Below are 13,422 nucleotides of genomic sequence, written 5' to 3' on the forward strand. Positions count from 1 at the left end.
AACTTACTTATGCACAAGTTTTTAAATGGGAAAAAATTCTATCAGCTGGTTACTGATATCGCTGATTACCTATTACTGTGAAGTTGCAAATGAGCACGGTGATTACAAACTCTGCATCTCCTCTATTTAAATTACCCACACTGAATACACGAACATTTTATACTTAGATGGCCTCACCCTCCAGATACAGAATACATACCACTCTTTCAACCACTCACCAATTTCGCCTTGATGGTACCGGAGTCAACACTGGGCCCAGTTTTCGCATGAAGCTGTAGCTGGATGGAGTGCAACTGTAAGAGCTGGTCGTGGACCTCTTTCTCCAGCACAACCTTCTCTGCCTGGGTCTCTGTCAGTTCAGACCTCAGGTCTACCAACTGCGCCTTAGAGAACAAGTAAAAGCATTAAGTATGCTTAATTTTATTTTACTCTAATAATTAGTATCCAAGAATGACAGTCTTTGGGACACTAGAAGATTATTCACTGACCAAGACACCTATCTAAATTGACAGGAAATAAACAGGACAAGAAAGACACCTAGGTGACAGGAAAAACTCCATGATCAACATATTTTTAAGACAAAATGCTGTTTCTATTTTATTTTAGGAAGGCTCTTCACTGATTTGGCTTTATTTTCAAAACTGATGAGAACACATATCTAGTTCAGCCCATCACCCTGCACAGTACAGACAGGTGGTATCATGGTAGCCATTCACATTAACAGCTGAGTGCAGGGCCAGGCAGAGGTGCTCTGTGTGCAACCCAGAAAGCTTTCATAGCACCCACCCACCCCGAGACCTGGCTTATTTCTTTAGTCCTCATACTCACAATTAGTTTGGCTAGATTGAGACTTCTGGCTCACATTTTGGCTCATTGATCATTTTAAATGCATCACCACACTGGCTTTTGATATAAAACACTGCTACTGAGAAATCCAGTCCTAACTCCTCCCCACCCCCTTACAAGTTAAAAGACTTGGTCTTTTGTCTGAATTTCCCAAGTTCTTTTTGCTTCTTCTATTTTTTTTTTCTGTACTGGGGATCAAACTCATGACCCAGCGCTTGCCAGGAAGGTGCTTATCCTACTGAGCTCAATCCCCAGCTTTTTGTTTCATTTGTACACTTCAGGATTCTATCAACATATATCTTGGGGTTAATCATTCTAGGTCTACTGCAGATTCAATCCTGAGTTCTTTCAGTATGTTCTGTTTATAGTTTTTTGGTTTTGTAAAGAGTTGGTTGGTTATTTTTAAAGTGAAATTCATGTAAGATTTAAATAACTATCTTAATGTGAGTCATTCAATGGCATTTAACACAGTTGCAACCACCCAAAAGAACTGGTCTACAAAAAAAAAAAAAAAACCAGTCTATGTCTGTCAAGTAGGTGCTCTGCATTTTCCCATCTCTCTCACTGGCTTCTGATGGTCACCAATTTGCATTTGGCCTCCAATGATTCCAAATTCCAGACACTTCACATAAATGGAAGTTATCTTCTATGTCTGGCTTCCTTCGCTTAGCATGTGTTCAAGGCCCATCCATGAGATAGCATGTGTAACTGATTCACTTCTCTTTATGACTACCACTCCATTGAGTACATACGTTACAACTGCTTAACCTGTTCACCTGACCAACATTTAGCTATCATTGTCTACCCACCGACAGAACTTCTGGCCTGAAGGTAGCCTGGTATTACCTACAAACGCTGGCTACCTGTGTGGCCAGCCCTGCAGTTCTGCAACACCTCCTACAGTATGTATCCTATCTTGAATAAAAACCTTTTCTTTCCTTCAAAATTATTTCTGCCTGGATGAAGTAGGATTCTACCTATCAGTGATCCTTTAGAACTGATTAAACTCTTTTTCAAAAGAAGCTTTTCTGAGGAACTTCTCAAATCCCCTGAGTCTATCGCTGTCATTGTTGGTCTTCTCGTAGCTCTTCGTGTGACTGACGCTGTCATTGCCTGCTTCCACTACAGTCTAGCTCTGGACGCTGCCACTGTTCTGCGACCCCCAGGGGATCTGCTGGTGCCTGGGTCTCTGGACCCCTCTATTCCTCTGCATGCAGCTGTTCCTTCTCTGGAACAGGATCTGCAACAATATCCCACATTTCCTGCCTTGAAAAATTTCCTCATGTGATAAAAATGTCTCACAGACTGGTATTCATGTAATACACTATCCACAGAAGAAAAACTTACACAAAGAATCACCTTTCCCCAACAGTACAGCACATCCTGAAGAACGTTCTAGAAGTACAAAAAGCCTGGCCTAGAAGTCCTACTTGAAAGGGTTTTGGCCCAGGCCGGACACTGTAGCTGGTAAAGCCAAGGAGCTCCTATCTCCCCCACCCCTAGAGATTTACCTGTAACTCTATCTCCCCCCCACCCTTAGGAATCTACCCCTGGCGCCAAACATGTGCCAATGAAATACCTGTGCATCCCTAATGGCCCTAGGGCACTACCCTAAGCTTAGGCTACTTATATAGCCCCACGCCACGTGTCCGCCACGTGTCCGCTGGAGAGATTGCTGGACTCCAGCGGGCGGGGGCCAGTTATCTCTCTCCGTGTTCTCAGAATAAAGGCCTCTTTTGTTTCATACTTCATATCTTTTGGAAATAATCCTATCACTACTCAGTAAGAGAACACCAAAATGACCTGTGAGACAGGATGGTCTCTAAAACAAATATTGGCACAGTACTATACATGTACTTTGAACAGTATGCAGCTTATATTAGCATTGACATATCCAGAAAGACATACCCAGCCATTTAAACTGTAAACAATTTTTTTAATTGCATTGACTATCATTCCACATTTGTTGTGTTTCTTTGTAATACTAAGATGTTCCTCTACTCCTCATGCTTCCTGTAAAATGCAAATTAAACCCAAGTATTTTTATTAGACTCACGTACTCTTCCTGATAAAGATGTAAGGATGCTGTGTTTTATCAAGAGTCACATAGTATCTAGTTGCCCTACTGTTTTTCCCTTTAAACTGTAACAGCATGATTTATTCATAAATGAATAAAATCTTCTGGAATTAAAGAGGCAGAGTTGGGTATGAAGGCACATGCCTGCCATTCCAGCACTCAGGAGGCTGAGGCAAGAAGACTACTATCAGTTTGAGGACAGCCTGGGCTACATGTAAGTTCAATGCCAGCCTAAATCATACTGAGACATCATCTCAAAAAAAAAAAAAAAAAAGAATAAACAACAACCAAAAAAAAAAAAAAAAAAAAAAAGAGGCAGGAATGATATTTAATGTGTAGACCAAAATGCAAATTAAACCTTTTTTAATATTTAAGTGTTCTAATTGCAAAAAAAAAAAAAAAAAACCAAAAGCACATAGCTACATTTTAAAGATAGGGCAAATAAAACCAGCATAAAAGTCTTTTGAAAGTGGCTCATTATGTGAACTCTTGATTAAAAGAGGTAATTGCTCCTAAAGTTGCTCAAGTCAAAAAGTAAACAATTCTTTAAAATGATAAAGACATCAAAGTTTAAAGTATAAATTTTTTGGATGATTTAAATTTACTCTAAATTTAGTGATGTTTAAGTAAATTTTCTCATCTATGATGTAAGCATTTTCTCTAAGAAAAATTTTTGATAGCTTATTAGAAATTTCTTTTTAAAAAAGAAATCTACATATTTAATAGAAATTCTTCTAATGTCATAGACTTTTAGAATGAAAAGGTCCAGAGAACACAAAGACTATGAGTGCAATTACTGTTTAGATAACAAAACCAAGGCCCATATATTTTCAAGCACTATTGCTGGTCAGGAGCAAAACAACACTGGAATTTAGTGTTCTTGACTGCCCGAGCAGGAGAGAATAACTGAGCAGTGGCCTAAGGACAAATCTGTTTCTACAGCTATGGTACTGATTACTGGTGGCTACAGGTATGGTGATTACTGACCATATTTACAGCACATAAAACAAGCATCTACCTAGCATATGGCAAGGCGGACAGTTCCACACATTATCACACTCAACTTTTTTTTTTTTTTTAAATAGTTAAGGAAACTCAAAGTTTCAGGCTTTGAACAATTTGTTCAAGATCACATATTGAATAAACAAAAGACCTGAAACCCTCAGCCATAAAAAGCACCTGGATTTCTTCCATTTGTCTCAGGTAACCTACACACCTTAGTATGAGAAGAGATACAGCTGATTTCAACCTTTCCCCTACAAATGTTGAATGACACTCAAAAAGCATTTTAAAGAAAAAACAAACAAATGTTGAAGATTATATTACCTACTGATTTTATTTACATCTGGTCACGAAGGTACATTTACAGAAAAAATAAGAATGACCCAATCTCATTCCAGGAAGATCTCTAGGCCCTGAAATCCTGACCTCTGCTCCACTCAATTCATGACATCAACCACTATTTCATAAGGCAGAGATTCTCAAAATGTGGCCCATGAAGCCCAGTATCAACTGGAATGGAGCCAGGAGACAAACTAACGATAAAAGACAGTCACAAAGCCTTCTTCCTATGCTTATGTACCTCTAGTAGTTTCACAGCATCAGGTCTCACACTGAAGTCTCTGATCTACCCATGGCTGACCTGTGTCTGAGGTAAATAATAGGGGACTTATTTCCCAGTTCTGTCGGGCTACCCTGGATTCCCAGCACTACTTTCCCCAGTGCACAGGAGTAGATCCAACCCTGCAGCCCCTAGTCTGTCCCACTGACCTAGGTGTCTTCTCCCTGTTTCCATCCTGCTGTTTCCACTCGTGTACCACGGTGCTACCACAGCTTTGCTCGCTCTCAAGACTGCTCTGGCGACTTAGGACTCAGTCCTTCTCTAACCATTCTGAGCTAGCGTCATCTCTGCTTCTGTGAGTGACGTCACTGAATCCCTAGAACACTCTGAGCACCATGGGCATTGTAACAGCCTTCTTCTTCCAATCCATGAACACGAAGTCTTTCTCTGTTGTGTGTGTGAATTCTCTTATATATATCAGTGTTTATCAGAAAAACAGTTCCCATTCATATCGCTATTATAGAAGACAGTGTGATGCTTCCTCAAATAGCTGAACTACCACATGATCCAGCCATCCTATACCTGCACATCTACCAGGCTCAAAGAGAATGAGATTAGTAGGCCAAAGCCACCTGCAGGAAGATTTATACAATAGCCAAGACACAGCATCACTGAGATGTCTGACGGGTGGATGGGGCAAGAAACATGGGATGCAGATCCAGTGGAACACTGCTCTGCCAAGAGATGATGTCGTCTGCAGGCGCAGGAATGGACCTGGAAGTCACCGTGTCTGTTAGATGGGACACAGGCACAGAAAGGAAAATAAACACTGCATGAGTTCCCTCATGGGAAAAGTCACTCTCACAGGAGGGCACACAGTAGCAGGGACCAGGAAGTGATCAGGGTTAGGTAGGATGGACAGGGAGAGGGTATCTAATTAGGCAGAAGTCAAGGTTAGGGAGAAACAATAAATCCCAGTGTTGCACCACATAGTAGAATGACAATGATTTATATTTCAAAATAACTAGAAGACTGGTTTTTAACTGCTGTCATCATAATAAAAAATGTTTAAGGTCATGAACATGTTAATTACATTAGTATATACTTGGGACACAGAATGATGTGTCCCAATTAAATATGCATAAGTGTTATATGTCAATCATAAACTAAATTTTAAATTTCAAAGTATACTCAACGAAGTGGAAATGACTACCAGAAATAGCAAGAGATAGAGGATTTTAAATAACGTTTATAGAACTACCATAACCATTCTTTTGCATTTAATGAAGTCATTTTCATTTTATTTCTCATAACAAATTCTCTTTTAAAACACTCAAACTTTTCTAGTCTCACGAAGTTATCCAGGCTGGTCTTGAATTTGTGCACTTCTGGGAGTCTAGGAGTCAAAACTTTGTTCACAAAATAATTCCTAATATAATTCTTATCTACTGGATTTTGTAACACCAAAATCGAACTAGATTTTCCCATTATTCTAACTTTGTCTAGATTTAAATCCTCTGCCTGTATGATTTTCTAAAAACATTTCTTTCTACACATAAATTAGATTTCATAGTATTTCTAAACTGTCTTATGGACAAAAATGTTAATTTACCTTAAGCCTCCCTCTAAAAGCCTCAATTTGAGAAAAGAAACTAAAACAATAAATTAGTGAGCATCAATTTGCACATCAGGGAATCTGCATGTAGCTCACCCAGCAGTTTCAGTACAACATACGAGCACAAACCTTTGGTTAAGTGTTAAACGGCCAAGGAACCTAAAACACAATCTGGTACAGCATCTTTATTTTGCACATGTGGAAATGCAGGACATACTGCTACAAGTGTTGCCCCAAATAACAAACTGCATGGGAGTAAAACTCAAGATTCCTGACAACTTTGTCATTCTGGCAATAATGGGAAAGTTGTGAGGAATCAGTTTCTGAGCTCCAAGTGAAAGCATCTGTCCAAATTTCAGAACCAAGAGATTCTGCACCCACCCCACATCCTTATACCTGTGTGCACACTGGCCAAGTACAGCAACATGTGTGCACACACAGGCATGTAAACAGGCAGACATGCACGCACACATTCCCCATGTTGTTTAGGAATTATAAAAGAACAGCTGACTCCAAACAGCAATTTACCTGTAAAGAACTACAGCACAGAAAGTGCTTCTAAAGACCTGTTATCGTCTACGTGTGTTCCTGCATGTTTTGTTTTGAAGTGTATAAAATGTTATCTACTAGAAAGAAACAGTCTGTTAAGTCTATATAAGGCTTATATCTGAAAATGCAATTTAGGATGGAAGGTACAAACTAGAATTCAAATCCCTGGTAATTTATCATTTAAAATTTATCATCCATACCCACCTACTGTACTTTCCAAAACACTTTAAACTCATAAAGTCAATAAAATGAGGATTAAAAAGTAAAAATCAGAGAGATGGTAGGCTATCACTATAAAAATATCTGTAATTTATTGAGTATCAAATACTGAGCTTCCAAATAATAAAATTTTTACAGATGACACAATCCTCTCATTAAAGGAAGTAGTGTTTTATTTATTGTTTTGTGGTACTGGGGACTGAACCAGGGTCTCACACATGTTAAGAAAGTACCCTACATTAAGCCTATTATGGTTTGTGTCTAGCTGACTCCCTAAAGCCTCACACAGTCACAGGGTTTTTTTTTTTTCAAAGGTGGCTGGATCTACTGTGTCCGATTTGTAGTGCAATGCTGGGATTAAGAGGTGCTATCAAGCTTTGACACTGCATTCAAGTTTCCCAACTTTCTAATTTTCATTCGAAAACTCCAATTTTCACCTCCACTGAAGAACACAGTTTTTTTGAAGTAACAAATTTCTTCATTGTCAAGGACATGTAAATACACTGATTGGATTGGCAGCACTCTAATTCTGGTAGGCTGGACACAATGTAAGAGACAGAGGTTTGTCTTGCTCACTCATTTTGCTTTTGCTATCTTCTGCACCATGAACAACATGTTGGCCCTTTGCCATGTCCCACCCTGTCTTGGAGTATCGTGGACCTTGGAGTATCGTGGACCTGACCTAGATCCCCAATCTCCCAAACTAGTGTATGGCAAAGGCTTAAATAAATGAGATAAGTGGTATGATTTTAGCGCTCCAGGAACATACAGAGTTCAACACTCTGAGGGCTACAGAGAATGTCTCTGGGCAGCCTGTATTTAATATTTTTTTTCAAACACCACAGGAACAGATCTTGGGAGTAGTTTAAGGACTTTGCCAAGTAACAAATTATGTTTAATTCAGTAGACTATCTTATGTTAATTTAGGAGAAGATCTCCATGTTGCATTTCACTGCAGGAGTGAAATGCTTGTGGCTACAATCTAGTTAATTGGAGTTGGGGCCAGGTGTCCTCAGCTGTGATCTAATCTTGCCCTTTGAGGCATCTTTTTGTTCTTGGGTTGGCTGGGCCATGATGCAACCCTACACATGCTGAATTTCCAGTTTTAATGGCTCCCAACATTGGAGCCAGCTGATCATGGACTGAAACCCGTATGCAATGTGAGCAGCTGAAGAAATCTTTTCCCTTTTAACTTTGGGTGCTGGGTATTTTGTCACAGCAATGAGAAAAGTAGCAGAAAGCTACATTCCCAAATCTTTTCACATTTTTATTTTGAGAAGCAAAGCATGGTGGCCCATGCCTGTAATCCTACCACTTGGGAGGCTGAGGCAGTAGGATCACTGTAAGTTTGAGGTCAGTCTGGGTTATGTAGTAAGTTCAAAGTCAGCCTGAACTACAGTGAGACTGTCTCAAAGCAACCAAAAATTGTGAGTCAAGGTCTCACGAAGTTATCCAGGCTGGTCTTGAACTTGTACACTTCTGAGAGTCCAGGAGTCAAAGCTGTGTTTACAATGTTGTCTTTTTCACCCTGCCAACCTTTTTACTGAAGGGTAAAAGCTAAACACCAGCACCTGAGTACAATTTAACTGTCCAGAAAGTCAGTTTATTTAATACCCTTCATGAAGTAACCAAATTATTGATTTTTTTTAAACTTCAATCTTTGATTATCTCTTAACAGCCGTAATGAAACAGAAAGTTTGCATACAGCATTTTTAGCTACCAAACTGCAGTCTTGAAAGGGCACTTAAAGAACTTCTTGAGTAGCAAACTGAACTTTCCTGAAGAGTGTTTTTACTTGAAAAAAATTCAGATTTAGACATTTGGCAGACATGTCTTAAGAACAAAGACATTTATTACTTCATGAAAACAGTATTTCTTAATGAAGATAAAAATTGGAGCTCTCGAATGAAAATTAGAATGCTGGGAAACTTGAATCCATTATCAAAACTAGACAACTTCCCAATACCTGAAGACTAACTTTTAGGTTTCAAGACTTCTTCATACTCCTAAAATACTGAGGATCCCAAAGAGGTTATTTGGTGTGAGTTATATGTACTGATGATTGCAGTATTCAAAATTAAAATGAAAAAAATTTTAAATACTTATTATGTCACTTTAAAATAGCACTAAGCCCACTACATGGACACCAGGGGTGGTGATGCAAGCCTGAAATCCAAGTCCTCTGGCAGATGAGGTAGCAGGAATGCAGGTTCCAACTCAGTCTAGGTAACTTAATGACTTAGGGAGACCATGTCTCAATTAAAAGGGAAAAAAAGAAAGAGGAGGAGGAGAAAAGAGGACAAAGAAGGAGAGGGAGGGGGAGAGAAGAAGGAGGGGAAAAAGGAGGGGAAGAGAAGAAAGGGGGAGGGAGAATAAGAGTGAGAAAGGAGGGGAAGAGAAGGAAGGGGGAGGGAGAATGAGAGTGAGAAAGAGGAAGGAGTAGGATGTAGCTCAGTGTGAAGATCCTTGTTCAATTCCCAATAAGGAAAAGAAATAAAGATCCAGAGCTCAGATCAGGCAGTGCATATCAGTCACCTATGATGTGCCCAATCAAAATAAAGATAAATGGAGGCAATCAGAAAGAGGTCAAAGGTGAAGATTAGCTAACACATGAACAAGGAAGAAGAGTGTATGAGACATGAAAACTCTTGACAGGTGAGATGAGGTCATAAGGTCAGAAAAGCTGGTGTCTAATGTGTGAGTTCCAGATTTAAATTTTAAAAAGGTACCAAAGATCAATTTTGTAATCCTATAAATTAATGTCATCTTGATACTCAAAGGATTTAATACCAAGTAGAGCACTATAAAAGACAAAAACTCCTAAAAAAAACAAACGATTCACAAAGAGACAATACGAACCCTAAATTGGCCTTCACAAGGCATTTAAAAGCTGATTTTTTTTTTTTTTTTAGACCTAACAGGGTCCTCACCCTCAAGCAGCTGCCATCCCAGAGGCAGAGACAGGGTGCTCAACTGCACACACCTAAAGGAACAGAGTGAGGCACTGGGGCTGCCTCTGCCACAGAAAGCAGGGTAAGCGGGGTGACAGCCCTCACAGAATGGTGGTATGGAGGTCAATAGGGGTTTGATACTGCAGTTGGCACACAGAAAAGGCATACTATACAATAGCATATGCCAAAGCAGCAGGTCACGAAAGAGCAAGGTTGTTTCAAAAGCTGCAAGTAGACAGCTCTACCGAGGCCTCAGCAGCTACCAAGAGACAGATGAGAAGCCAGACAACCCAGCACTGAGCAGCATGCTTGAGTCTGAGCTTAGGGCAGATGGATGACAGGGAGGTACAAAGAGAAGGCAGACAGAACTGGGTCCATCTTTTTAAATTCTGTTACAGCTCAGATCTGAAATGTTCCCCAAAGTCTCAGGTGGTCAGAGGTGAAGCTTTCCCAAGGCACCAGGACCTCAAGGACACCAACTGTTTATGGGTTAGCTCCAAGGGCTGGCAGGACGCGCCTACGGCAGCTTGTTTTGGAAGGTGGGCTTCTTGCTCACCCTGAGCAGCTTTCCTCCACCCCACCATTTCTGCCTGAATCCACAAAGCCACAGTACACCTTTTCTCCTGCAAGCTGTGTGTGCCACGTATTTTACAAGAACCAATAAATGAATCATTGCAGAATTACTAGGTAAGAAAATGTTTCCTCAAGTAGAGCTAAGACAATTAGGAGACTATGCTAGAGATGTGCAAAAGAGAATGAAGACTTTAATCATGTGCAATATCCTAAACTTACCTCATTTTCCCAACAGAACTGCTCCTTCTGGATTTTCTGCTTCAGTGAACAATACTATATTCATTTCCTACAGCTGTCAGAGCAACTTATTTCAAGTCTGGTGGCTTAAAATACTAAGTGCATTCTCTTACAGCTGTGCACCTGAGAAGTCTAAAATCAAGGTGGTTGGAGAGCTGATGCCCTGGACACATAGGTGCAACTGACCCAGGTCTCTGTTCCTGGAAGCCCGTAGCGTTCCATGGTGTGTAGACACATCAGTCCCTGTCCTCGCTTTCCGCCTTCTCCCCATTTCCATGTGTCCTTTCCTGTCTCTTATTAATACAATCTCAATGGGTTTAGGGTCCACTCTAATCTACAATAATCTTATCTCCACCCTTGTTTATATGTATACAGAGCTTATTTCTAAGTAAGATCATATTCTGAAGTTCTGCTGGGTACAGATTTTACGGGTATGCTATTCAAAACATTATCAAGTCAAAAATCTTTCCCCAAACAGAACTGTAGTCTCATAACAAAAAATGTGATATCCTCCTCATCTACGTCTCTCTCCTATCCTTTGTATCAACATGATGATGAACTGTCATTTCTACTTCCTCAGCTGTCAAACTATCTCCTTTCTTCATCCTCACCACCATTTCACTTCAGGAACATTCTTGACAACATAAAAACTCCTTTGCTACAACACTGGACGAACCCCAGTACCATACCCATTATTTGCCTGTTCTCAGACACAATAAGTGAGGCTTGCCGGAGAAAGTCACAAGTCAGACTTATGATGGCGATGCCCTCGGCATCACTGGGTGATTGATCTAACCCTCTGGCTTTCCTACTCCTTCCTACTTTCTAGCCTTTCCCACTCCCGCCAGGTATGGTTCAGCAACTGACCTAGCTCCCATTTTATTTATGTTTTTAAATTACAGATGGTATTTTTTACTTCCTCTGAAATCTGCTTTCTCATTTCTAATATTTTAACATTAATAACACAATTAAGATATATACATATTTATTAAGACAACTGAGAAGAAAACACTTAAAAAATCATTATCTCCATATTAACCAAAAATCTACTTTTCTTGGTACATTACATTAGAGTACATTAAAAAAAAAATACCTGTATTTAAAGCCTTATTCTTTTCCAAAAAAATTTTGTGACTAAAAAAATGGCAATTTAAGGCAAGAAGTATGATGCTGACTTTGAATTCAGGTGTGTCAGAACTAAAAGTTTTACTAACAAAATATTATGGACCCAAAAAATATAATACAAATTTCTATTTGAAGAGTCTGCTCTTACTTCAGGTTTGTTCATCTATCTTGAAATTTTTTTATTACCAGTCAGGAGGTCTGCCTAGGAGCAAGGCAGGAAACCTGCTGGGATTCCACATGGTTAATCAGTTTGTTTTATAAATGCTTAAATTTTAAAATGAAAACAGAAAGTAAAAACAATGACAGAATTTCAGTATCAGGGGGTGAACAATGGTCAATGTGTTGTGTATGGTTGCTTTCAGAGTAGTTGTTCAGATTACTAGACATGTGTGAAAAAATGACCAAATAATGAAAGCACAAACCATTCTTTTTGTTGAGCTAACAGGTATTAGTGTGTAATTATCTATCTTGTACATATGTTTATATATCTTGGGGATGGGGACTTAGCTCAGCGGCATAAGCACCCGCCTTGCAAGCATGCAGTTGTGAGTTGGATCTCTGGTACCAAAAAAAAAAGGAATGGGTATATATAATCTTTTCCCTTCCTTTTTTTTCTCCTTTCTCCCATCCTAGTTGTTCCTTGCCTTTTTAGACATTACCTCCACTTTCACTTTCACAGTATCTATTGTACATTTTGGATCCCATTAATTCCTTCAGGTTTTTATACTAGTGAAGACAACAGGATGTTCATACTTGTGAGTCTGAACCATTTCACCCATGAGCATGATCTCAAGTTGCATCCATTGATCTACAAGAGCCTTGAGATTATCCTTTCTTTATACCTGAGTAGCTTTCCATTTTATATAAGTGCCTTATCTTTAAAAAAAAAAAAAGTGCCATATCTTTCTTACCAATTCTGTGATTGATGGGCAGTATACCCCTGTTTTTTTCTGGTTACCTGTTGCATGGAACATTGTTTTCTCACTTTTGACTTTGTTTATGAATTTCCTTTCCTAAATGCTTATTATCTACAGCATATTAATGAATCTCATTTCTTGATCCAGTTTTTTTATTAGTAAATTGATGCTATCTATATTAACTGTTATGACTGACATGCAATGGCTCCTCTTTGCCATGCTATTTTGCTGCCTTTGGCTCCCTACTTATCCCCTCTGTTCAACTGCCTGCCCTGCTCAATGATCCCCCTTTGCTGCTATTCCTGGAACCAAGGTCATCTTTATCTTTCTCTAGAATATCATTCAGTACTCTTTGTAGGGTTGATTTGGAGGTCATGAACTCCTTCAGATGTTCTTTGTCATATAACTATCTCATTTCTTCAGCAATCTTCAAAGATAGTTTTTCAGGGTACATCAGTCTGGGTTGGAGGTTGTTTTCTTTCAGGACTACAAGCTCTTCTTGACTTAATGGGTTGTGTTGAGAAGTCTGACAGGATTCTGATTGGATTTTCTTTATAGGTCATCTGTTTCTTTTTTCTAACAGCTTTTAATATTCTGTTCTTGTGCTGAATTTCTGAGATCTTGATTATTACATGTCTGGATACTGATTTATTTTGGTTAAGGTTCTTTGGAGGTCTATGTGCCTCACTTGTCTGTATGTCAGGTATTTTTCCCATGGAAGTTTTCTGCTATTACTTCTGTAAATGTCATCT

General features: G+C 39.3%; 1 protein-coding gene across 2 annotated transcripts in view; it reads right to left on the reverse strand.

Annotated features, from left to right (window-relative positions):
* The window catches only part of Gopc (golgi associated PDZ and coiled-coil motif containing), a 35,165-nt gene that overhangs the window by 15,463 nt on the left and 6,280 nt on the right, over nt 1-13,422 (reverse strand). For both annotated transcript variants that reach the window (XM_003479399.5, XM_003479400.5), the window contains exon 2: nt 219-383. In XM_003479399.5, the coding sequence (XP_003479447.1) occupies nt 219-383 (165 nt within the window). The remainder of the gene's footprint in view (nt 1-218; nt 384-13,422) is intronic.

Source organism: Cavia porcellus, unplaced genomic scaffold, assembly GCF_034190915.1.
Source record: "Cavia porcellus strain 051 isolate PalLab524CR breed Dunkin Hartley unplaced genomic scaffold, mCavPor4.1 scaffold_24, whole genome shotgun sequence".
In the NCBI taxonomy this organism is placed as follows: Eukaryota; Metazoa; Chordata; class Mammalia; order Rodentia; family Caviidae; genus Cavia; species Cavia porcellus.